Consider the following 25,932-nt stretch of genomic DNA (forward strand, 5'->3'; position numbering starts at 1 on the left):
AGAACTGGAAGGAAGCTCAAGAGGTCATCAGGTCCAGTCTCGGAACTCACAGGAGGACCAACCATCATCAAGACCATGGTGTTTGGAGATTTTGAAGAGCAGATTAGACAACGATGGAGATTCCACAACCTCCCTAGGCCATTGATTCCAGTGCTTAACCACCAGTTCTTCCTCACGTCCAACCGAAATATCTCTTGCTGCAATTTAAACCCATTGCTCCTTGTTCCATCCTCAAAGGTTAAGAATATTTATTTTCTCCCTCCTTGTAACAACCTTTCAGGTGCCTGAAGGCCATTATCATGTCCCCACTGTCTTTTCTTTTCTAAACAATCCCAGTTCCTTCAATCTTCCCTTATAAGTTATCATTCCTAGACTTTTAATCATTTTTATTTCTCTTCTCTGGACCTTTTCCATTTTGTCCCCATATTTCCTGGTTGGTGCTCAGAACTGGACACAACACTCCAGCTCAGGCCTAGTTCACGCAGAGCAGAGTGGGGAAAATTACTTCTTGTATGTTGCTTGCAACACTCCTATGATTACATCCCAGAATGCTGGTTGCTTTTTCTGAGCCTGTTAGAAGGAAATCTTTTCTCTTGAGGTGCTTCTGTGTTGGTGGGTCTCACCTCCACGGTGGTTCCCTTCTACTTTCCTGCAGGTGGTACCATGGGCACCTGACCGGCAAGGAGGCAGAGAAGCTCTTGACAGAGAAAGGCAAGCCAGGGAGCTTTCTGGTACGGGAGAGCCAAAGCAAACCAGGAGACTTTGTCTTATCTGTGCTGACGAATGAAGACAAGATGGAGATGGGAGACCGGAAGCCACGGGTGACTCACGTGATGATCCGCTACCAGGTCGGAAACCATGAACGTGCTGTTGGGGTGGGGAATTGGTGGTCTGGGCTCTTCTGGTGCCCCAGCCAGCACTCCCTGGAGCCCAATGGGATGTCTCACTGGCCCCATTGGGAACTAGATCAGGCACATGGTGCCAGTTCTGACCACCCTGATAACCTGCTATTTTCTGCTGCAGTCGGACGGGAAGTATGACGTTGGAGGAGGCGAGAGGTTCGACACACTCACAGACCTCGTGGAGCACTATAAGAAAAATCCCATGGTGGAGAAATCCGGAGCTGTGGTTCATCTGAAACAGGTGACTAATACAAAGCGTGCTCCCTGTACACATGACCTAATTAATCCTCCTGAAAGCCACAGGGTGCTCTGTCCAATCCCCTTTCTTACAGCTGGGGAAATTGAGTAAAGGGGTGTTGTGACTTGCCCAAGGTTGCCAAAGGCAACCAGTGGCAGAGTCTGTCTCCTGCTCGGGTCACTAGGCAGAATCTCTCATCTGCCATCATCCCATGTTCATACCACTGATCTGGAAGCTGGAAATGAATTTCACACTCTGAGGCATCTGCATATGGACAAAAATTTGAGGTTTAGGGCACGTCCAGCATTTGCCAAGTCAGATGCGGAGGACTGAGGTCAGAGGGAATGCGAACAATGTAGTGGCTTCCCATAAGATGTTCCCACCTCCCAGCCTGGCTTCACCTGCACAAAGATGCTTTAAGGCTTTAGGAAGTTGAAGCATTTGAGGATTTGAACCTGGAACCAAGTGACCTCTCTTGCATCATGCTACGATCCCCAGCCTGGTATAGCCTTCACTCTGCCCTAAGCCTGACTGTACTGCACTGACTGTGGTTCTGTCGCTGCCTAGTGGCTAGTCCCTAGGTAGGGTTTTGTCTGCTACAGTCTGACCTGCCGAGCCTGGTTCTCAGCTGTGGGCAGTAGATAGCTATACTCACTGGCCCAGCATTGAAAAAGTTGCAGGAGGCGGGTAGGGGAGAGGCTGTGTTTTGAAGCCCATTCTATAGCACGGGGGTCAGCAACCTGTCTGAGGCCAAGTGGTGAAATGTGACCTTTTGACATTTCCAGTCTGAGTGCTGGTGATACTTTCAAAAGTCCCTAATAGTCCTACTCACAACAGCTTTGTTAGTAAATAAACGAAGGTGCAAAGCTTTGCTGTTTAGATGGAGGTTGGTAGCATTAGCTGGTCTTTTGTTAACCCATGGGTGGCATGGCTTTGAGATGAAAATCAGATTGCGGGCCACTCTTGGCACCGGCGCCGGCAGTTGCTGGCACCTGTGCTGGGAGCTGCAGCCCCCTACTCTAGCTAATGGGGGCAGGGAGGGGAGCCTGGGACCCCTGTGGGAGCAGAGTCCCACTGTCTCAGGGCGTGTCTGTCTTCGGTTGTGAATGTGCCTGCCCCTGCCTGCCTTTCAGCCCTTCAACGCCACGCGCATCAACGCGGCCAACATCGAAAACCGAGTGAAGGAGCTAAACAAAATGGCGGATCAGAGTGAGAAGGCCAAGCAAGGGTTCTGGGAAGAGTTTGAGGTACAGGAGCTGGGCTGCATGCCCTTCCTCTTCCTGCAGAGAAGGCGACCTCAGCTTGCCCAGTGTAGGGGCTGCCCCATCCCACACTGGCTGCCCTGCTGTGCCCTGCCCTGCCCTGCCGTGCCGGAGGGCATTCCCTGCACCTCCTCTCCTCGCCCACCCATGCCCTGTTTTTGGGATCCCTTTCCTAGTCCTACCCACCTCTTCTCCATTCCTTATTTCTCGAGGGGCCCCCTCCTGGCTCCAGTGCCAGGTGGGACAAACCCCACCTCCATCCCTTTCTAGGATCTGAGATGCCCTTGTTTCCATCTCACTGTTCACATGCGTGTCCCCGTCTCTTCAGATGCTGCAGCAGCAGGAATGTAAGCTTCTCTACCCCCGGAAAGAAGGGCAGCGAGTGGACAACAAAGCCAAGAATCGCTACAAGAACATCCTCCCCTGTAAGGAGATGCTGGTTGTCAGTGTTGAACCTCCAAGCATCTTTGGGGACAGTTGACCTGTGGCATTCAGGCCTGGCCCTGTACTCTCAGGCCAGAAAACCGTTACCTATTGGACCTGTCACTTCCCGGGACTCTGGCAAATGGTTTTCCCTTTTCTTCTTTATTACGTTGCTTCCAGAGGTCCCTCAAGGCCCCAGACCTCAGTTGAGCCTCACTGGTATCAGCCAAAAGTCACAAGGCCAGAACTAATACTGCCCCCAGGCAGTCAGACCCCGTCTCAGGCTGTATAGCCGTGGCCGTCACCAGAGGTTCTGGCTGTCTCCCAGGAGCCTGGCCTAAGTCGTTAGTTTACGGCATACCCTGGGGCCAGACAGAATGGGCTGCCTGTGTGTCACTAGGGGCCTCTCTCTGCCCTGGAGTGAGACCCAGTTAGCCCAAGTCCTGAAAGAACCAGCTGCTCACTTGGGAGTGATCCGTGCCCTGGACGAGCTGCAGGGAGCTGCTGCTGGCAGACTCCTAGGGCCGGCTGTGCACCACAGTGATGCTTCTTGCGTGCCTCACATGTGGCCTCTCTCTCCATGCAGTCGATACCACGCGGGTTGCGCTCCGGGACGTAGATGAAAGCGTGCCAGGGTCCGACTACATCAACGCCAACTACATCAAGGTACGTTGGGCGGAAAAGGCAGCTTTTGCAGGGGGCAAAGGCTGTCTCTTGCCACCCAGGGGCCAGGACTGTCCCTAGGGAGGCTGGAGCAATCCCCTCCATCCCACTGCTTCCCCCCTTGCATCCCTCCCCCAAGGCCCTGTCTCTAGAGCCATGTGACCCAGGCTGGTGGCAGGGGTCCCACTACCACCCACACTCACTGCAGTGGCAGGAGCCCAGAAAGCGAAGCGACGCATGCAGTAGCCTGCACCGCTTCGCTGCTCTCTCCTGGCCAGGTCGCCCCACTCCCACTGCCTCAGTGAGCATGGGGGTGACACCTGCTACAGCCTCACACCAGCCCCCCAGAAAGCCCTGGGCCCCACCCACACCCCTCAATATGAGGGACTGTCCTGTCCATAGCATGGCTTGGGCAGCCACTGTAGGGGGGGCCCCCCAAAACAGCTGACCCGAACCATGCTGTGGACGGGACAGCTTTACCACGGGCAAAGAGAAGAGGCTACCCTTCCCAAGGGAAAGCCCCACAGGATGCCTGTGTTTCACAGGCCACAAGCCCGATATATTGCTGCTGTCTCTGCTGAGTGGTCCAGCAACCCAGGCTGTTTCCTGAGATCGTCCTACCAGCTCGTCAGCCAGCTGCCTCTTTGGCAGAGTGAAAGGCCCCTAAGGGCTGCCCCCTGCATTGAGAGAGAGAGTTACACAGCTCTTGTGCCTAATGCCTCCATCCATTGTCATTCTGGGTGGCCAGAAAAAAATCAGCAGGACTTCCATGCAGAGAGCAGGAGTGCTCCAGTGCCTCTGGGTGGGGAGCTTGGCTTCCAGGCCTGAGGCTTTGCTGTTGCTGGTGGGCACCAGGTCCTGGCTGCCCCTGCACAGCGGCTCATGAGATGCGCCAGTCTCAATTCCTAGCACAGCTCTTCTAACTGCAGCTTTCTCTGAGCAAAGGGCTCCCGGTGGCAGAACGTTGCCTGCAAGGTCAAACTCATTTTCGCCTGTGATCTGAAACCAATCTGGAGCTGGATTTCCAGCACTGAATGGCTCAGGTGTTAAAGCCCTTGCCAAGTGATGGGGGTCACTTATTTTTCAGTCTGGGTTCATTCAGAACTTGTGCAGCTGTCTTGTGGCCTGCACCTGGCTCTGAGCAATGGGTCGGACGGCCCTGCAGAGCTCACTGCAGGCAGGGAGATGAGAAAATTAGCAGCAGGTGTCTTGGCAGTGGCAAGGGGGTATCTAGAAACTGCAAGCAGAATGGTTTCTGGATCTGGAGGGTCTGATCTGTGATCCCTGGAGGAAAGCCTGTTAGAATCACGTGGAAGGTGCTTTGCTGAGGAGTTCATGCAGGGAAGGCAGCTCTCCCCTGTAGGGCTCCCCTGTCTTCCCTGCTAGGGCTGCCCTGGGGTAGTTCAGGGTTCCTCACTCCTCTTTCTGTCCACACCCAGAGCATACCCGAAGATGGAAGGAGCTCGGAGCACTGCAAAGTCTACATTGCCACCCAAGGCTGCTTGCAGACAACGGTGAATGACTTCTGGGCCATGGTGTACCAAGAAAACACCCATGTCATAGTCATGACAACCAAAGAAGTGGAGAGGGGCAGGGTGGGTATTCCGCCTGCAGGCTGTCACCAGACCAAAGTGCGCTCTGTTGCCTGTGGGACCTCTTGTTTGCCAGGTGCATTATTTCATCCTTCCTTTGGCCAGGCAGTTCTGGTGACTTATTGAGCCTCAGTCTAGTGCTGCCTTCATGACGACCAACTAAAGGCAATAGTCAGAAGCAGGCCTAGAACAGCTGGGGGCTGTGCCAGCTTGCCAGAGAGAGAATCACCAGGGAATGTCAAGCAACTTCATTCTACCCCAGGCCAGCGCTGTAAGTGAACTTCAGTGCCCCGCCCAGCCTGCAATCCCACGCTCCTTCAGTCCAGAAACACCGCTGTCAAACCACATCAGACCTCACCTGCTGCATCCTCTGCTATTTCCCCACTCCCATATCTGCTGCTCTCCACTCCTGACCATCTCCTGTTTAGCGCCAGTCCCTGAGACTGGTTCAGCCAACCCCATCAAATTAAATGAGTCAAATGTAAGCCTCAGTTTTAAGGCCTGTTGTAGGGAAAGGCTGCTACATCCACCTGCTGCCCAGCCCCTGCATTAACACAGTTTCCAGCTCACACATGTGCATTTCAACTTGTCAGTTTGCCTGCAACTGCACTGTGTCCCTGCTTAGCTGCTTTAATGATCCCGTCTAATTCTTTGTCTGGCAGACGAGGGTAGTTACAAGGGGTTCATGATAATCCTGAATAGGCTCTAGGAATTCAAAGGGGAATTAGTGCAAAGCATAGCAAGTTAACATCTTGCAGTTCAGCGGTCTGGTAAATCATCCACATCACCTTGTATGGACAACTGCATCTCTCTACCCACAAGGCCTAGTCACCTGACGTGAAATATGCAAATTGTTAGAATTCACCCGATGGCTGTTGTATGTCCCTGTTCATGAGGGAAGTGAGTTTTCTGGTGCCAGGCACACTCAGGGTTTAAAGGGTCCAAAAACTTTTTGTTTCAAGTTTCATGAAGCAAATGTTGACAGCTTGGAAAGGAGGAAATTCGTTTCCAGGGCTAATTGTGTTCCATTAACTGAGCTGTACCTGGGTTGCATATGCTTTCTCAACTCTCGCTTCTGAAAGAAACATCCTGTTCCCCTTCATAGCTGATCTCTCCATTAGGATAAATATTTAAGTGGCCCCTCAGATGACAACTCCTTCAAGGTATTGCAAAATCAGTGGATGGAGGAGAGGAAATGTTGTATTCCTCACAGTAAACCTGGAGAGTGTGTGTAGGGACAGGGGAGAAGGGGTGAGTTAGAGCACAGGGAAGTTGTATCATTCTATTTGCATATATTTCCATAGCTCATGCGGAAGTGGAGATGAATGTTATGATACCAATAAAGCCACTATCCAGATAAGGTTCCACAAATAAGAAGGTTACTAGACTGTGTCTTCAGTAGATACTTTTTCTGGTATATTAGAGTTACAGAGGGTGATGGAGTTTTGTCTTGTTCTTAAATAATGTATTTCTACAGTAAAAGCTCTAGTGCAGATCCAGTCTTACTGGCAAAGTGCTTTTTCCAAAATAGCTTGTTTTATTCAGGAGAGTGGTAGAAACCATAACAGCAGAGGTACTCTTGTGCTGGTATAACCTGTCTCTGAACTAGTAGACTTCCAAGTACAGCTGGTTGATAAATTGTTTAGTCATTACTTGAATATAATTTGGTGTGTTATGAAACCTATTCCAGAGATCAATCACATATCTTGCTGTAAGACACAAATTAGCTAGTGCAGGGGAAAAGGTTCTCCAGTCTCCAGGAAGCTGTCTCCTGTTTATCTCATGCAGAAGGTGTGATCTCAAAGTTGCATACTTCATTCAGTAGTTATAATCATTTTACAAGTCCCATGTCACTAAAATCCAACCAGTCTGTTTGTCCCAATTGCATAACTTGTTCCGTTCCTTCCTTTGCTTTGTTTTAGATATGTGCATTTCAGAAACTGGTCTGTGGAAATACAGGTTGAACCTCTCTTGTTCAGCACCCTTGGGTCCCGACTGGTGCCGAACGAGAGAATTTGCTGGACCACATGAGGTCAATGTTGTCTAGCAGCATTGCCAACACTACCGCTGCTTCCTGGGCTCTGAGAAGACAGTGAGGGGTAAATTACAGCTAAATAGCAGCCCAGAACGCTGCGAGCCAGGTCTGGTGGCTGGAAACAAGCTTCATGGGACCGTGGGAAACTTGGCCACACCCATAAGTGGTCGTCCGACTCGCTGACATGCTGGATTACAGATATTGCCGGCCAAGAGAGTGACGGATTAGAGAGGTTCAACCTGTAATTCACTCGTGTGTACTAAGGCCTAGAACAAATGTGTCTTGATTTTTGACAAGTTTCCTATCTGCTTATGCCTCATGCTTGCTGCAGCTAATACAGGGTGGTATGGGATATTTAGCAGGATTCTTTTCCTGGACAGGTCAGGGGAGATGTACATCAGAAGTGTAGGCTTCATAATTGCTTTGATGTCACTATTTTGTGCCTAATGTAGGCTGAGTTGTGTGTGATGCGAATAACGCATATCGGTAACTGATATATATATGGTAGCTTAGTATTTATTAGTCAATGACAACACCAGCAAACCCTTTCTAGTCTAGACAAGGCCTTAATAAAGATAAGAAGCGAGGATTGACGGAGTTCCAGGTGGGTTAGAAGAGAAAGGGATGTCGGCAAGCAGCATGTGGGATATTGCAGGAACCATGGTGTGACCCATGTAACTGCACGAGGGCCAGCAGGGGGGTGCTGCAGGTCGGGGCTGCAAGGGATTGGCAGAGTGAGGATGCATATAGGCCTGTAGGTAGAATAGGTGGGATTTCTGGGGGCCAGTGACCTTTTTCTATGAATTAGTCTTTTTTTTTAGGCATCTGTTCTGAGGCCAAAACCCTTCCCATGCAGGGATCTCAAGCAGAGGTGAAAAAAGGGCCCTCAATGTTACTTGAGTAAAAGTACAGCTGCTTGGGAGGGGGATGTACTTAAGTACAAGTCACCAGTGTCGTCCTGGAAAACTGCTTGAGTAAAAGTACACTCGTGCTGTCTTGGTTTCATTCACGTATCCAGAGGTGAACACATCAGCATTTTTACTCAAGTGAGTTTTTGGGTACTTTTGCCACCTCTGCTCTCAGGGCAATGTGTCTGGAGGAGTGGTGATCACCATCCCAGACAAACTCTGGATTGTTTAACCTCCTGAAAGCATCCTCCTCCTTGTTGGAAGTCCTTGGTCAGTTCCTGTGGGAGGGTTTGAGGAGGGAGGGGTCAATGCTCCTGGGTTTTCTCCCTGGCTCAGCCACTTCCTTATAGTGCAACCTTGGGCAAGTCACTTATCATCTGGGTGCCTTGGATTTCCCAGCCTTTGTTTGTAAAGCCGGGACAGTACTTGGCACTGCTCTGTGCACTGCTGTAGAAGGAGCCCTGCAGTCAGTGGGATTTCTGATGGAGGAAGGAGCCATTCGTCGCTGGGTGAGAGTTTTCCCTTTGTGACCCTCCTGCACTATGGAAGTGCCGATGTTACCCACACTCACTAGCTAGTGCTCCGGCCCCTGCTAGTGGTGCTTGTAAAAGGTTCTCGTGAACAGAACTGGGTCTTCAAGTTCCAGCAGCAGCTTATGCCTGCAAAACCAGACGTGTCTGCTGCTGCTGTGGAGGCAGCTGCCGACGTTGAGTACAAGGAGCTCTCGCTGCCGTGGTACGACAGGCTCCGTGTGTTGCGCTTCTGGGGGTTCCTCACCCTACTCCCCAATCCTGAACCATGAGCAAAGCCCCTGAACAGCATTTCCCTTGTCCCGCAGAATAAATGTTTCCGCTACTGGCCGGAGAAGAACTGCACCAAGCAGTACGGTTGCGTCTGCGTGCGGCTCGTGAGCGAGCGGGAGGCGCAGGGCTACTACCTCCGGGAGCTGGAGATCTCACGGACGGACCGGGTGAGAGGCCTCATTTCTGCAGCTCCTCTTCTTGGGGCAGGGCTCTCTCGATGAGCTGTGGCAGGGGGAGGAGGAGGAGCTGGCCAGCAGCTTTAGCTTTCCGTGGTTGTAGGAATATTTATCACACCCCTGCAGCAGCTCCTGGCAGTGCCCCCGCAGTTCCAACTCTTGCATTCGTTTGCCTTGACTCCGGCTGGCTGTGTACTGGAGCTGTCGCTTTACACAGAATGACCCTTTGCTTTGCATGGGCGTTCAGCAGGCCTCGTGGGGAGTGTTTTCCCAAACGGGGGTCAGTGCGATAAGCACAGGGGCAGATCTTCCCTGACCTCCCTCGGAGAAGAATCCATCCCCTGCATTGGTCAGCAAGTTCCCATCCTCTTGTGTGGCTGTGCAGGTGGGCTCTGCCCCAGCACAATAGTCTCTCTGCTCTGTATTTGCCCCCATCTCAAGGGCTCAGCCCTCAGTTTCCCCCTATTTTACGCTTGGATTATAAGATCCTGGGGACAGGGGCCATCTTCTGTGGGCATGGACTGTCCCATCTGTGGCACAGGGGTGTTCTAATGGAGTGACCGGACTCCCCTCTGCAGGAGGAGCGCCCCAGACAGGTAAAGCACTATCAGTATTTCAGCTGGCCAGACCATGGCGTCCCCAACGAGCCAGGGGGGGTCCTCAGCTTTCTGGACCAAGTCAACCGAGCGCAGCGAAGCATTCCGGACTCTGGGCCGATCATCGTGCACTGCAGGTAGGCACCAGCCAGAGGGGGTGCGATGGTGAAAGTGCCCCTGTGTGAATGAAGCTGGGGGGGTGGGCTGTGACTCACGTCGGTTGTTAACAAATAGACATGAAATCTGTTACTTGCTTAGGGGGACTAAGCAACATCCAGGCCTTAACATGAGCCTGCCTTGTCCCTGGAGGGCCGTTTCAGATGGGGATGCAGGCAGAGCCGGGATTAGAATGTGGGCGGTTGAGGTTCCCAGTTCTCTGCCCAGACCACTGGACTATGCTTTTCTGTGGAGGCTGCTTCAGCAAGACCTTATAGCCCATATTCCAGCCACAGGCTCTGATCTGCCGCCAGAGTGCGTGCATGAACTGCCCGCCTACCTAAGGCCCAGGGATGTGTGTTGGCTGCCCCTGCACTGATCCTGCCTCCTCTTCTCTCCACAGCGCTGGAATAGGACGCACAGGCACTATCATAGTGATTGATATTCTGGTGGATATTATTCACAGGCAAGGTATGGCTCCTGATCGATCCCATGGCATTAGCTGCTTGCTCGCATGCTTGCTCTCTATCCCAATCCTCCTCCAAGTGCAATGAGTTTTAAGATGTCCAGCGAATGGGCTTGGCTCAGCCATGACCCTGGCCAAGGGCTTTGGCCTGAAAGTGTCTAAAGGGCTGGGGAGAAGGCCTCTTGCCCACAGGAATGGTGAGTTCCCATGGTGAGTGGGTGGGCCCAGGAGGGAGCAGCGCTCTGCCTCCTGGGGAAGAGTCCACTGCCTCCTGAAACAAGTGTGCCCAAATCCCCACAGCAAGGTCTGATTGAAACAGGGTGAGTTCCTGGCCTTCTAGGGAGTTCTGCTGTTTGAAGATAAGAACAACCCAGCTGGGTCAGACCAGAGGTCCCTCTAGTCCGGTGTTTCTTCAGCCGTGTTCCCTGAACAACTCGCAGGGGTGCCATCCGTGTGTGGGGAAAATGCACCGATGGTCTAGATTTGCTGTTAGTAAAACCAGATACAATGTGACTTTTCATTGCTATGAGACCTGATTAAACTACTCCATTTTGGTTTTGCTGTCTGCTACTGTTTGGGGTTTTTTGGGTCTGACTTCTTGAAGAAAATTTTCATAGCTGTTCTGCTTTAAAATATTATTATTTGGTGTTCTGTGGTCTCAAGAAGGCAAGGAAACTGATCTAGTCCAGTAGTCTTCTGACAGTGGCCAAGGCCTGGTACCCCAGAAGGAACAGACAGAACAGGGAGTTGTCAAGGGATCCATTGCTTTCAGAGGGCCTCCTTAAAACCTTCTGTCCTTTTGAGTAAGAGGTGGCTGATGCGCACCAGCCTCTCTGAGAAATCACTCTACTGACCTCTTGGGTGTAATGGAGAAGGATCCTCCTCTGAGAAGCTCTGTGAGCTGCTCTCCAGAGCAATGTAGAATTATCCATCCTGGCCCACAGGAGCATTCTAAATGCTTGCAACTAGGTTGTCCTTCTCTATTAAACCCGGCAGGACTGCTCCAGAAGGGTTAATTTCATAGCTACCATGCCGCGTAGAGGAGACAGAGGTGGGAAAAGTACCCAGAAAGTTACAGGAGTAAAAGTGCAGCTGCTTTGTACTCCAATATTGAGAAGTGAATCTAGACATGGCATATGTACTTTTCTCAAGTAGTTTTCCAGAGGAACACCAGTGATTTGTACTCAAGTACATTCCCCTCCCCCAGCAGCTGAACTTTTATTCAGTTACTTTTTGGGTACTTTTTTCCATTTCGGCAAGGAGGTGGTCAGTGTGTGGGGATCGGGGGAGAGGGAGGTATTTTGTCCCCTAATCACATCCTACCCACTTGGCCTCTCCCACTCGTGTAGGTTTGGACTGTGACATAGACATCCCTAAAACGATCCAGATGGTGCGCAGGCAGCGCTCTGGCATGGTGCAGACGGAGGCACAGTACAAGTTCGTTTACATGGCTGTGCAGCAGTATATAGAGACTGAGCAGAAGAGGTTAGAAGAAGAGCAGGTGGGTCCCGTCTCTGTCCACGAGACACGGCTGGAGTGTGCCAGTGGGAATCGGCTCCAATGGCAGAATCTGATGTGAACCAACCGTTCCCAGTTAGAGCAGCAGGTCAGAATGGAGCCGCTTCTCCCTGTCATGGGGAGAATCCAAAGCCTTGACCTGGGCACAGTGAATGCAAGTGCTCAAAGATCCAGATCCAAGCCCAGCCTCCTCTGAGCTGCTGGACTTGTCTGGCTTGACACAGTCCTCAGCTGTGAGTCTGGATCCACATCCAGATCTCAGGTGTGAACCCACAGAGGATGAGTCTGGGTCAGCGTTCCAGCCCTGGGTGGAATAAGTTTTATTATGTGCACTGAGGCGTGTGCAGCTGTGCACTCCCAGTAGAAGTATGCTGCCCGCTGGGGATGTCTGTGGGCAATCTGCTAATCAGCTGGGCAGCATCTGAATTTCTCCTGGGTGGCTGCCCAAATGCTCACTTTACAGGGAACACTGGTCTGGCCCCATTTCTCAACAGTGAAACTGGGAGAAATCTTACCCTAAATAAGCTAGTCAATTTAATGAGCTTCAAGTGTTTTGCCTTGCCATGGAACTAAGTGCCTTCCCTCTTAGGTCTGGGGTCTGCTGTGCACCTGGGAAAGCCCAGGTAGCTTCCAAACACATCCCTGCCTCTAGCAAGAGGAGACATTAGCTGATGCACTTATGAAGCATCGCTACGGGGGGCGGCTCAGAATCCATATCTCTTGCGGAGGTGAGCATAGCTGCTCTTCTCTTCGGCGCCTGAGGTTTACAAAGCTGAGCTCTTCCCTGGTACCGAGGAGCATCTCTGTGAGGAAAACCTCATCTGTTCCTCTTGCTTGTCCTGCCGGTTCTTGCTGTCATGCAGAAGAGCTGCTCTGCCTCCGTTCTCGCCTCTGGCGGAAGGTTCATTGCCTTGCTTCCTCTTTCAGAGGAACAAGAGGAAAGAGCGAGACTATCTGAACATCCGATACCCTCCTATGGATAAAGCCAGAGCCAAAGGACAGCCACCCCCACCACGGCCTCATACCGCGTAAGTTTGCACGGAGGGTGATTACAGCCATGGCAGGGAGTGGGTGGGGCTGAAAGGAACATAGCCCCCCAATGGCTGCCATCTTTTTACTCAGCTGCTTCCCATCACCTGGGGACATTTGAGTGTGCTCTCAGGAGGAGGACGCCTGTTACTGGTCCTGTAAATATTTATCAGACAGACTCTCCCAAGCCGGCTGCTCTGTCCCACCTTTGCAGCTGCCGTAGGAACAATCAGTTGGGAATTGCTTCAGCCCCTTTTTCTTGGAAATGGCCTGTGAGCTGCTGGAGAGAGGAGTAAGGGTATGTCTACACAGCAGAGTTATTCTGGAACAGCTTAGTCTGAAGGTATTGGAAAGTAAGCTATTCCAGAATAACACGTCTACGCTACAGGGAAGCCCCAGAATAAGCAAACTTATTCCGAAATAGGCTCTACTGTTTGTAGGCACACTTTCAGATTAGAGCCCCTGGAAGCACTGCTCTAGTACAAAATACTATGTCTACAGAGCAGATGGGCTCGGAAGATTCCTGGGACTCCTTGGTAGCTAGGTCAGTTGTAAGCTGAAGGGAGCTAGGCCAGAGGCAGAAGTCAGGGTGTTACAGGGGATGTACATTCACCAGGTTAGCATGGGTTTACAAGCTATCTGGGAGCTACTACCTAAGTCTTCCCTGCCCTTGGAGTTGCAGTTAAAAAAATCCACATAGAGATCCTTTGTGCTGCTGGCAGGAGGAAGAACACAGGCCACCCTGGCCTCGTGCCTGACAGCCCCATGTGAAGGCATGTAGGGCCCAGCAGCTCTCTCCTTCCTATCTTCTCACTGGCAGCAAGGCTGCATGAGCCCACGTCCCTGGTAGAAATAGCAACATAATGACACTTGCCTTCCAAAGGCTCCTGAGGCTTCAAACACAGGAGCTGCCTTTTGCAGCTCGAATCCTTCTCTAATACAGGTTTCTCAGTGAAACACATGGGCCTGGGGAGCTCACCATAGCAGTAGGATCTGCTAGAGGGCAGCAGATACATTGGCTGGAGGGTGTGAGAATGTCATCCTACAAGCCTAACACCTGCGTTTTACCATGTATTTGCTAGTGAGCTTGGTGGACCTCGAGCTCATGTGACGTTCACTCAGCCCTGGTTTCTCGCTAATATCGGGAACTTTCCAAGCCAAGCTGGACCCTGATTCACTAAATGCTCCAAATCTTGGAGGTTTCCCTTGGACCTCTTGGCTGCATTTGAACCTGAAACTCTGAATGACTCTCAGGATGAGAGCAGAGAGGGACCACCTGTGCGGCAAAGCCAAAGAAGACGATTCCCTCCTTGCTGACTACTGCACATCCCTTCTTATTTCCCAACACTGGAGCTTCAAGTGAAGTTTGTGTTGCGTGGATCTGGGGTTTTGGCTGGGCCGGTTCTGAAAGAGAAGGTTGATTTGCAAAAATCAGTACTGGATGGAAGTTCCTACCCTCCTCCAGAAAGTCCCAAGGTTCTGCCCAGCCCTGTCTCTAGATATTGAGGATCTACGTGGCTATTGGTAGCCAGGGTGTGCAGGGCTGTCCTTTAGGATTTTTGGTGCCCTGTGCAGCTGAGCACCTGCACCTTCCAGCTCCTTCGGTGACCTTCTCGGGCTGATCATCTCCCTGGGGTGCATGCCTCTATAAAGGGTTGCATCTAGGAAGAGTGGTCAGGGCCCAGTGTGCGTGTATGTTGAATGTATGAAGAATGGCAGGCATGAAGGGTGTGGGGGTAATTCCTGGGCGTGGCATCTACAGAGTTGTGGGGGGAAGGCATGGAAGGGTCCCCGGACAACCTGCTGTGGGGGAGGAACAGGGTTATTCACTGCAAGGCTTTGTCTCCTTCCAGGGTGGATGATGACTCGGCCACCGTCTACGAGAACCTGAACGTCAAAAGCCCAAAGGTCTCAGGGGTGAATAATGCAGGCAGATAAAGAAGCGGGAAGGGGAGCTGGATGGAGTCTGCACCGGTACGGGGGGTTCCCTTTCGTTACCTGTGTGGGCCCCAACCCCCCCACCACAGGATTTTGTTGGCTCTCATTCCTGGTCAGGATCATGAGGCTGGGAAAACCGGTTATGTGCCGGGTCAGTTTAACAGTCTTTAAAAATGGTTGTGCAACTCCAGGGCAACGCTGGTAGAGGGGTGAGAGAAATGGGGCAGGACTTTGTGTTTTCAGGAAAAATGCCTTAGAATGAGAGCAACAGCGCCAGTGGAGGTTTTCCTAGGGTGGATGCTGAGGGTACATCTACACTGCACTCTGATGGGGTCGCAGCTTGAGTAGAGAGACCATCAGCACTGTCCTTGGGCATATGCAGCTGCGTGGGGCACCAATTGGTGCTCAGAATTTAGTAATGTCCTGTGCTGTGAATGCCTGGGGTCACCAGTGGCCATGGGCAGCTCTGGCTGTGTTTGCCCCACTACCTTGGCCCCCCTTCCTGCTGTTTCACCTCCCAGCCCTGTCCAACCCAATCCTTCAGCCACACCACCCTTCTGCCCCCCGCACCACTCCACTTCCCCAGCCCCATCGGCCCTACTCCACCAGACCCTGGTCTCTCCATCTCCCCCACTCCGCTTGCCAGCCCACAGCTCCAGCCAGCTGGTGTCCCTCAGTCTGCCTGCTCCCCCAGCAGCATCCTTACCCTCCTCCTGCTCACCCCCACACAGCTCCTGCCCTGACAGCCCAGAGCACAGCCCTGCTTCATGGAGTGGCATCCTGAAGGAGCTGGTAGGGACAGGTGCTCAGCTGCATAGGGCACTAAAAATCTTAAGCACGGCCCTGCATGCCCCAGCTACCAATAGCCATGTACCTGCAGTAGCATGGACTTCAACACAAGCCTCCAGAGCCCTGTGTTCCTATTTGTGTTGCTGAAACCCCTGACCCTGATCTAAGCTGCAGTTTTGCCATTACTAGCCACAGGTATGTCTCCTTGAGCTTCCGTCATGCCTCCGATGGCATATTGGAAAGAAGGAGACATACACAGGTGTATTGAGAGCATCCCTCTCGTTTGTCCACTATGTGTGCGACTCTGTTACGCATCATATCCGACCCCTTCTCTATCCTAGGATTTGCAGTGTTGACGTCTGAACTTTCCAAGTTCTGCCACTGCTGCCTCGTCTCTCCCCTCGTTTCTTCCATGCACCTTGGAGCCAGCGAGGAACCAAAATGCCGAAAGCAACAGAGCGGAGCACGCGCCTTAGGAACACGCCTCGATCTAACTTATTCACGGGGATCGACCTTTTTCCGTTCCCTTTTTTGCTTAGGCGGATATTTATAAGCAAGTGCCTCTGGATGTTCATAGGGCATAAAAGCTAGCTTTAAACTTTTGTTGTTGTTGTTTTGAAAGAAATTAAATTTATTTTTTTTATTTGTTTTGTAAAAAGTTAAACTAAAAGGAGGCCATATGTAGGAGCTTTGCCTGCGAATGACCGTCACTGGAGCGTTGCTGCACTTCATGGCTTCAGGAGGTGGCTCGTTGCTGAGTGAGAGGTGGTTAAATGGAATCCTCCTGGGTTAGCTCTATTGCCGTGGATGTGACGGTGCAAGAACATGGACTGGATCTAGGTCTAGAGCAAATGACAGCTGCGTAAATGCCCTCCACCCTCACTCTTTGAGGAAATGCCTCTCCATTCTAGGCTTGGCCACCTCTGCAGAGATGGGATGTGGTGCACAGGACTTGTCTGTCTGGTAGCAGAATCCACATGCTGCACAGTTAGTAGATTCTGACACTCACTTATGAGGAGCCCGCATTAGAACCGTCATCTCCAACAGCACAGGCCTCTGCTGCCGGAGGCAGCCGAGATCTGGAGCTGGCGGCAAAATGAGTAGGGAGGTAACGAATGTGCTCATGCCCTTTGCTCGCTGAACACACAGATCAGAGTGAACCAAAGACTTAGAGCTCTGCTGAATTCTGTTCCTGACTCTGCCAAGGTCTTGCTGTGCTAGTTCCCCCACGTTGGTATGCTGAGGCTAACGCTATGTATATGAAAGTCGGGGAGCTGTGAGAAATGCTTAATACGTGTTGAACCTCTCTCGTCTGGCACCGTCGGGACCTTACCGGTCCTGGGTGAGAATTTGCCAGACCATGGCAGGTTAATGTTGTTTGGCACATTGCCAACACTCCCACTGCTTACTGGGCTCTTAGAGGTAAATTACAGCTAAATAACAACCCCGAACAGTGAGAGCCAGGGCTGATGGCCGGAAACAAACTTTATGGGACTGTGGGAAACTTGGCCACACCCTTGATCAGTGGGCATCCGGCTAACTAAATCCATGCCGGACCACAGATGTTGCCAGACTAGAGAGGTTGGACCTGTATTTGTACAGCACAGTGAAGGAGAAAGAGATCACTTGGGAGTGTTGCTATTCCAGCTCTGTTTGTGCATCTTAATTTTGACAGGTATCATTTCCTGCTGTCTGCAAACAGCTCTGCAAAAGCCCCTCCTGTCTGCAAGACTCCAAGCTTCCTGCAAGCACCCAAGGTCCAATGCCAGGGCTCACAGGGAGAGCTTATCTTGGATAGTGGTTAATAGGAAATGAGTCTGCCCTGCTTGCATGAGAGAATGGACTTGCTGGGCAGTGCGATTAGCATGCAGTGGTGCAATTGCTGCTCTCCCAAGGCACCGCAGGGGTTAAACGAAGCGTACAATGCTGTAATGTGGCTGGCATCTCCCGTCGATTGTCACAGGGACAAGAAAACAGTTGGTTTTTATTGCACTTTTAATAAATGTTGAATATTCTAAAGGGTTGATCTTTTTTTTTTTAAATCGCATTTGAAATGCTTGTGAAATAGACAGATGCACATTTCCAATATACTGGCAGGCACTGTTCTCCCCCCACTCCTTAGATCCTGAGTGTAGTCCCATCCTAGCAGCCCTGGAGCAGCAGCTGCAGTGTGAGCCCCTGTAGCCCATTACCGGTTCTCCCAAAGTCCCTCCAACCCTCTGGCCGTAAGCGTCGGAGCATGCTGGCAATTGAGGAGTATTAAAAGGCTGCGCGTGATGGATGCATGTTGAGTGTGGCTGAGGGAGGTTAACCAGCAGGAGCAGATCTGACCATGGTGGGTGAAGGGACTCAGCCTGAGCTGTTTGCAGGGGGGGAGTAAAATGAGCATATGGCAGTCAGTCATGGGTGCAGTGACAAAGCAACCAGCCCCTGTCCCCTTTCCTCTCTGCTTCAGCGCTCTATGGGAGCTTGTCACCCAGCCATTAGAGATAAGACAGCAGTGGTCACCTGCTGGCACGAAGGATACAATGACCCAACAGAGTCAGTCCCAGTGCAAATAGCTCTAACAAGCACTGTGTCCAAAGCCCTGGCTCCAGTGGCTGGGGAGCTGGCCAGCACAATGTTGGCATTCTAAGGCTTGCTATAAACTGGCAACATATTGAATCCGTTACAGCTGCAGGATGCTGCTGAAATCCTGCCACGCTCACCTATCACAATCCCTCAGTTCAGCTTTGGTGGAAAGAGAAGCAGGGGATGGGGCTTGGGTTTTTTGTTTTGTTTTTCTCCCCAGCTGGGGGTGGGGGGGAAGCAAGGGTCAGACCAACTGCCAAAGGAACCTTCCCCACCCACGTGGTTGCAAAAACACAATCACCAGGAGAAGACTGCAGCAGGGCCATTGAGGTCAGGGAATGGAGTCACAAGCTGTGGGGGATGAGCGTAAACCTTTCATTGCTGTGGAGTAGGATCACAGCTGATGCAGGGTTGCCAACTGCTGAAAATGATGGATGCCTTTCCCTCAGCCACACATTTTTTAATGGGCCCAATTGTATTCCTATTACAGCCTCCCACATCTCCCTTCCAGGCCTGGCCCTCTGCTGCCCCTGAGAGGGGACACTCAGGAGCTGCCCCAAGGGACTGCCCTGCTGTGACTTACAGGCAGGGAGCTGATGGGAGACTGATACACCTGGCATGCATACCCTTTCCACTCACCCCCACCTAGGGCCACTGATGTAAAATATACAACTGTTACAGCATTTGCAGAGGTCATTACCTGTGTTAGGTTGTTCTCAAGCTTCATTCTCAGCTCTTTTCACTCTGACAGCATCTTATTGTTCACCAAGCCTTTCAGGTGTGAGCAACATAGAAAAGACGTCTTTAAATACGCAGCTGGGGCAAACAGCCCTGTATCTTACTAAACTGATTCTAAAGGGTGGCAGGGTTAAACTGACATTTTTGTGATACATCTGGGAGAAGTATCTACTTTCTGTTTGTAGGGGGGCAGGGGTTGGTAGCCAAGAGCAGCTATTTTTATTCCCCTTTGGTAAAAAAACCTCCATTCAAGAGCTACAATTCATGGGACAGACAGTCCTTAATAACATGAAACCAGGCTTTTTTGTGCCCCCGCCCCCTTAAGAACAGTGCACACACATTTGTGATGTGATAACGTTTACTTCAGGACATTCACAGACTTTTTACATCTTCTGTTTCCTCACACTTCACCTTGTATCACTGTCTTCCACTCCCAAACCACCTCTTTGGAGGACACTAGGGGGAGTTACCCAATGTTTGGTGATCAGACCATTTGCTATGTAGGTACAAGTTGTTCATTTTGGGGCTTTCAGACATTCACCATTTGTCGAAAATAAGCAGGAACTACAAGGAAGTCCTTAAAGAGCCGTATGCAGCTCCAAAGCTGCAGGTTGCAAACCCCTGTATGTGGGCTACTCCGTCACAAGATGAGCTGTGCAGAATTCTCACTGAAATGGTAACCCTGGACAGGGCAGGGGATTTTGCTTGCTAGCGAAAATAAGTTTTTTCCCATGCTACACAGCCTTTACAGTTTTGAATTAAAAAAAGTGGCTCCACTAAATACCAAGTAGAGATGGCTTTAGAGGCAGCTAAACACCTGACAATTGCTTAATGCTAAGAAATATACAATTTGAAATGTTTAATAAAATTAGTCACTTTATATACACACACAGCTTTCACGTGTCTTTCCAAGGCCTGATGTGACATCTCTCCTTTAGAAACAATCACAGCTAGACTCTTCTTCACAGTGTTGCTGGTTTGCAAGAAAACAATCCCTTTATCATCACTCCTTTGCTATCAGCCAGTGGTAAGAGCTGAGCCCACTCGCAGCTGTGTCTTAGCAGAATGGGGGACCTGCTCCACAGAGTGAAGCATCTTTCCTGGGAAGGACCAGTGCTAGAACTACACCTTTGGCACAACACATCTTGTGCAAGTCTTCAAGACTCCCTTATCAATGTAGCATTTGCAGTGGCTTAATATACTGCCATGCATGACCACCAAGCGTCCTTTTTTCTTTTTTGCTATCCATGTGTAGAATAAATGTTACATGCACTGAGGCATGTGTAGTGTGCACCACCAGAAGCAACTGCTACTGGCATCTGCGAACGCTCTGCTAATCAGTTGGGACTGCATTTGAATCTCTTGGGCGGCTGCCCAAGCGCTCAGCTTTCAGGGAACAGCACTCCCCCACTGTGCGTTGGCAGGGCCACATGAAAGCCAGGGGCTGGATTAATGCTGGGGATTCAGCTGAGGTTTAAAGTGCCCAGGCGGAGCAGTGCATAGACCAAGAACAGGGGTTGCTCCAGCTTGGTAGTGAGGTATGTTGGCAAAATCCGGTAGCTGGCAACTTGGCCTAAGCTTAGGGGTGGAGGTGCATTGACAGTGCGCCTTTGCATGGGCCTCCCCATGGCTGCTTTTAAATACCAAGGTCTGCTAGTGAGAGGGGGCGCGGATGCCAGGCACAGAAGTGGTCGCAAGTGTCAGTGGAACGGGGTTGGGCCTTGTGAACGTAGCAGTCCTCGTGAAGCAGCGGAGGTTCCCTGTTTTCAGGGCGCACTGAACCGGCCACAGAATGATGCAGAGCAGAATGATAATCAGGGCTGAGAAGAGGAGGATGCGTTTCCAGTCGTCACACACGGCACAGCGGGACAGCCGGCCGGCCATGCCCTCTGTGGGCGTCATGGGCACGCTCGGCTTGCTCATGGCCACATCGAGGCAGATGCACGCGTCAGGGTCATCCGGGTTCTGAGAGGACTGCCTGCAACACAACTTGCTGCCTTCCATCCACACCACCTTCTCCCGTTGGTATTCGGGGGGCAGGGTGGACAGGAGCTCCCTGCTGGTCTGAAGCGCCGGAGGGCCCTCGTGTGGGATCTCGGTGAGCTGCCGACAGAGGGGGCAGGGCAGCTGGTCTTCCAGCTGGGGATGGGGCTGGGCCGAGGTCAAGCGAGCCACACACTCCAGACAGAAGATGTGAGAGCACTGGAGCATCTTGGGCATCTTGAAGCTGTTGTCGTAGGTGTTGAAGCAGATGGAGCACTCGATGGGGGAGGAAGGCTTGGGGGACCCCAGACTGGACGTCTGGGAGCTGAGCTTCCTGCCATCGGTGGGGGAGCAGACGATGATGGGGCTCATGGGAATGGGGATTTCAGCCGGAGCATCAGGAACGGGGCTGCTGGGGGACACCGGCGCCTCCCTGTGCCACATTTGGGCAAAGCACGACATGACTGACCCTGAGGAGACAAACAGTGCTGTGTTGAACAGGGAGGAGAGCACTCCTTGGTTACCTTTTCCCAAGATTTCTGCCCCCCTCCCCCCGCAAAGAGACAAGTCCTAGGCAAGCCCGGGTGTGGCTCCCTTGTGCGTCGCAGTGCTAGCAGAGCTGTTGGTTGACATGAAAAATAAGACATCTTTGCCCACGAGCCCCCAGAAAGTTGAGTGGGGATAGGAACAAGCCACCAGCAGACATCTAGCCAGGCCAGAACTCTTTCACCACTGCCATCAGGAATGCTTACAACAGTTGTCTCCCTGCAACACCTTCCCCTCCTGCCACCAAAAAACAAGACACGTACCCCAGGGGCTGCTTGCCATAACCTGAGAAGAGAGGAGGAGCGCAGAAGTTTCCATGAAGTCAACTAGGGACTTGGCTAGGCCCTTGGGAGGCGCTGAGGGGTTACGGTGGTGGGCACCAGGGCCAATGCCTAAGATAAATAGATAAATTGTGTTCATTGGTACAGTGCCCAGTGGGCTGACAGACTATCCTCTCCAGCTGATGGTCAGCACCACCAACAAGGTGCCTTCATGCTTGCCTGCGTGTTCGCTCCATCATGGGCTGTCCCCCTCCCACCCCCAGCAATTGAGGGAACCCTGCCACATGTGAGATGAGGTCTATCCTTTGCTCCCTACATCCCAACAGGAAGAAAAAACAAAACAAAAACAAAAACAGAACCACTTACCTGCCTTGCAACCATGACAGGGCAAGAAATGTCAGATAAGGAAACTCCCTCGGGGGAAAAAAAAATTCTTTCCCCCAAGCTATTTCCTTGTTGCCCTATTGCTGTCTCCTAGAGATGCTGCTTCTGCAAGGTCATCCAGTCTGACGGAAGGTGCCAGCTGGCCTGTAGCTATGTGATGCCAGGGTGCTTTCCGCCCCCAAGGACATCAGCGTGTGAGGGAGCTTTGGCACAGAGGGTGAAGGCTGTCGCCCTGGCAGCAGGTTTATTCACCAATTGAGGTGGAGTCACTCCCATTTGCGTGTAAACCTGGCCTCACAGTTTGAGGCTATTTTATCCATGCAAACAGGGCAGCTACCCTGATTTAAGGGGCATTTAAAAGTATGTCTTGGGAGGCAGGCGTTTAATGGGAGGGCGTCTTCAGCTGCCTGGGGAGCATTCATTTCAGACTATTCACTGAACTGGGGGAGCCTGTTTGCTTTGAAATCTTACTGCGTGCGGATGACGTGCCAAGGGTGTTCAAAGCACAGCTCTTACTCTACCTCCTGAGTCAAGTGAGGGGTAGTTCACCAGCCTTGAGCAAGAATCACCTCATCTTAAGCAATGGTGTTGGGAATCATTCCCCTTTCCTCTCTGTACATAAGTGGGCGTGAATCTCCCTCCACCCTGGTGCACTTGCACACCCAGCAGGAAAACAAAATGCTGCTGTGTTGTGGCTAGTCTTGCTAGAGCTGAAGCTAATTTTTGGTACCCACATGATGCCCTTAGGAGCCCAAACCTGGGCTTTTAATGACGGTTTGGCTTGTCAGTGGGGGCACTGTGTCTCTCCCCTCACTTCTCTGAGGGGTTACTAGTAACCCTTGTTAACATCTGCCAAGGCTCCTCTACAGACCCAAGCGTTTATTTCTGTAGCCACAAAAAGCTGGCATGATTTCTAGTTCCACCATAACCCTTTTGAAACCATTCACAAGCCTGGGCCCGCTTTGCAGAGAAACAGGGGCAGATTCCAGGTTCTCAATCAGAAACACACAAACTTGGTAGTTCCTCCAAAGGATTGAGAGCCTGAGGACCGGTACCAAAGAAGGATGGTGGGGGTGGGGGTGTTTACTCGGTAACCATGAAAACAATGAGGTGTCTCATGGCACCTTAAAGGCTAACAGATTTATTTGGGCAAAAGTTTGCCTAGACAAAGACCCGCTTCATGGGAGGTGCGCATCAAGCAGCTGATGAAGTTGGTTTTACCCATGAAAGCTTAAGGTGCTACAGGCCTCCTTGTTTCTGTTGACAGATGTTTGCACCAGCTTCACCCCGAGTTCCATGTGACATCAGATTGTAGAAGCCTGAAAAGCTTAGCAAGGAACTTTTACTGGTGTTCCAGAACAGTCATGGCAGAATCCTAGTAGCCTGGACGCTTCTGGGAGTTAATAAAATCTCTCTCACCCCTCAAGCAAAACAACCACTACTTTTAGAAAGGAGTGTCAGTTGAGCTTTACTGATGCAAAGATATTTGAATAAAATTCTTTTGAGTGGCTCAGAGCAAAGCCCATGAACAGAGTTACAATAATCTCAGGTAGAGTAAGAATGGGGTATTGTTTGGGCATGAATGGGAAACCTGGCAACTAAGGACTCCAGATTTTATGGCCTGCATCATAACTTTATGCATGTATCCTGTTTATAAGCTAGTCTCAGCTGATTACCCCAAAATATGCCAGTAAAAAAGTCATGGGTTAAATGCCTGAGCTTATCGTTCCAAATCAGCCCAGGGGATTTAGACACCTCTTAGTTTTAATAGAAACTTGGTTTGAAACCCTTTAGATAGCTTTAAAGAGCTAAGAAGTGTTTGTTTTAAGTGATTTTTAAAAGAGCAATACTTTCTTTTCTGAGAGCCACTGACTTGCTGTTAGAAACCGGCCAGCCTAACTTTTTGTTTTAACATTGTCATTGAAGGTAGCAGGGCAGGGGTACAGGATATCCCGAGGGGTCCAGCCCCACCCATAACCAAGAATTGCTCTGCATCATGGCCAACATGCATGAGAGTTGAGAGCTGTGTGATATGCAGTGAGGTTGTTCATTTCAATTGAAAAAGAGAGCAGAAAAGGTGAACAGAGTTAGGAGTCAAGACTCCAGATTTCTATTTCTTGCTTTGTCCTGACCTGCTATATATCCTCTGGCTTCTCCTTCTTTGGGTATCCTTCCTTTGTCTGTTCTGCCTATTTAGGCTATAGGCGCTGCAGGGCAGGGACGGTAACATATATTTGTGCAGGGCCTAGCACACCAGGGCATGAATTTCTAGTGAAGCTTCTAGGAGCTACTTCTGTACAAAAGATGGAAGATAATCAGAATCCACGCTGTAAGGTGAGAGACAAGGAGGTAACCCAGTAGCAAAGCTCTGGGTTACACACTGGACAGAATTGTTTGGTTATTTTCTCTGCACCACAGGCTGTGAAACATGAAATATTTTTAAACAGAAAGCCAGATCTTGAGTAGATTTAAAACTGGCTTCACCCCACTGGTTTGACCAAAGCCATGCCGATTTACCACTCCAGCTGCAGATTTTGCCCTAAAACATTGTACAAAGTTTTTCGTGTCTGTAAAAAAGTGAGCCCTGAAAGGAGACAGTGTAACTCATCAAATTCAAAATCACTTGCCTATGCCAGGTTGCTGGAAAAAAGCATTAAGGAGTTTTACTTCCATGCCACCCTCCTAAATGTCCTTACTGACCAGAAAGAACTAAAACAAAGAGACCACAGTATCTTTGGCCACTGTATAATCTGATTCCACAGAGCCACCTCTACGTCCAAGCAACTGGAGGCTGTACAACAGATTAAAGTGGATAATTACCTGTGCAGAGTGTGGTGTAGGTTAGCAGGAGAAAGGCATATCCTGTCTCTTGCTTTGGATCCTCAATGTCTCTCCTCTTCAGCAGAAATGTTTATAGTCCCGGCTCCTTTTTATTCATAAGCTGTCTCTGCTTGTCTTCTGATAGCCAAGTCCTCTGCTAGTTTGTGGATAAGCTTCCAGGTGAGACGAGGTTGATCAGGTGGAGTGAATGATCCTCAGCAACTCCCAGGGTATGCGTGACTGGCCAGCCTCTGTTACTCAGGTGTCTTTTATACCTTCCTGTCTGCAGGTGATTACCTGCATCACCTGGCTTCCTCAATTATAAGTGAATCATTCCATTGATTGCAAGAACATTTCCACTAGGGGGCGCTTTCTCTTGACAGATAAAGCAGGTGGGAAGGTCATTGGTGAGAAATAGGGTTACAGCGGTATCTGCTGGTTTACTGTTTGTAGTATTTTGCTGTTTATTGAATGAGATGCTGGGAAACACCCATTTTCTTATCTTGTCCACCTTGGCTGTGCAAGCCCGTCCTCTCTTGAGTCTGTTTGTTGGTCTAGCCCTTTGGTTTGATCTAATCCAGTTTTAAGTCGTTCACATTGAATGCATCTGGGTTTACAATGCTGCCACTGTGGATTTAGGGGAAAAAAACATTCTCTGCGTTGGTAGGGGCAGCAAATGTTAGGAAGGGCAATTATTTTCCTCTTGATTCTTCTTTCAGGATAAATTTACTTGAAATCACTTTGGAGCAGCAGCAGGAAAGGAACGGTCCTGAGGCTTCCAAAGAGAGGGGGTCCTTTGGCACTCACCCACCAGGAGCCTGGTTGTAAAAGTGGTTTTTGTTTTAATGGAAATACATTGCTGGAAGTTAAGAGAGCAGCTTAAATCTCTGCAGGTTCACTGAACTGTCCTATGAAATGTATACACTTGCTAGATAATTTGGTAGATCTCATTCTCTATAGGGTTTTGCTGTGCTGTGGAGCACTATTCAATTCATAATCTCTTTCTAGTCTAGGGTGACATTAGCAGACTCAAGCCCCTTGATGTTCAAGGGGCTATGGCTACACTATCGTTGCTGTTTCAGGATACAAATGTATCCCAAAATAGTAACCCCCCT

At 50.7% G+C, this 25,932-nt stretch overlaps 2 protein-coding genes across 8 annotated transcripts in view; one reads left to right on the forward strand and one right to left on the reverse strand.

The window, feature by feature from the left end:
• Positions 1-17,504, forward strand: part of LOC142001007 (tyrosine-protein phosphatase non-receptor type 11-like) — a 113,883-nt gene extending 96,379 nt beyond the window's left edge. The window contains exons 4-16 of one of the 7 annotated variants that reach the window (XM_074975808.1): positions 656-848; positions 1,024-1,143; positions 2,274-2,387; positions 2,731-2,827; positions 3,412-3,491; positions 4,928-5,083; positions 8,862-8,993; positions 9,581-9,735; positions 10,158-10,225; positions 11,570-11,721; positions 12,666-12,766; positions 14,621-14,741; positions 15,836-17,504. In XM_074975808.1, the coding sequence (XP_074831909.1) occupies positions 656-848; positions 1,024-1,143; positions 2,274-2,387; positions 2,731-2,827; positions 3,412-3,491; positions 4,928-5,083; positions 8,862-8,993; positions 9,581-9,735; positions 10,158-10,225; positions 11,570-11,721; positions 12,666-12,766; positions 14,621-14,705 (1,453 nt within the window). In that variant the 3' untranslated portion in view covers positions 14,706-14,741; positions 15,836-17,504. Of the gene's footprint in view, positions 1-655; positions 849-1,023; positions 1,144-2,273; positions 2,388-2,730; positions 2,828-3,411; positions 3,492-4,927; positions 5,084-8,861; positions 8,994-9,580; positions 9,736-10,157; positions 10,226-11,569; positions 11,722-12,665; positions 12,767-14,620; positions 14,742-15,835 lie in introns of those variants that run through there. The other 6 variants (XM_074975809.1, XM_074975810.1, XM_074975811.1 and 3 more) reach the window with 6 other exon arrangements.
• Positions 17,505-19,184: 1,680 nt separating this feature from the next.
• On the reverse strand, positions 19,185-21,650 carry RNF223 (ring finger protein 223). Its single transcript, XM_074975839.1, has 2 exons — positions 21,596-21,650; positions 19,185-21,256 (listed from the first exon to the last, which is right to left on the reverse strand). Exons 1-2 carry the CDS (start codon positions 21,648-21,650, stop codon positions 20,457-20,459), a joined length of 855 nt encoding a protein of 284 aa, XP_074831940.1. The 3' UTR covers positions 19,185-20,456.
• Between the last annotated feature and the right edge of the window lie 4,282 nt (positions 21,651-25,932).

This window comes from Carettochelys insculpta, chromosome 23 (genome assembly GCF_033958435.1).
Source record: "Carettochelys insculpta isolate YL-2023 chromosome 23, ASM3395843v1, whole genome shotgun sequence".
Taxonomy (NCBI): Eukaryota; Metazoa; Chordata; order Testudines; family Carettochelyidae; genus Carettochelys; species Carettochelys insculpta.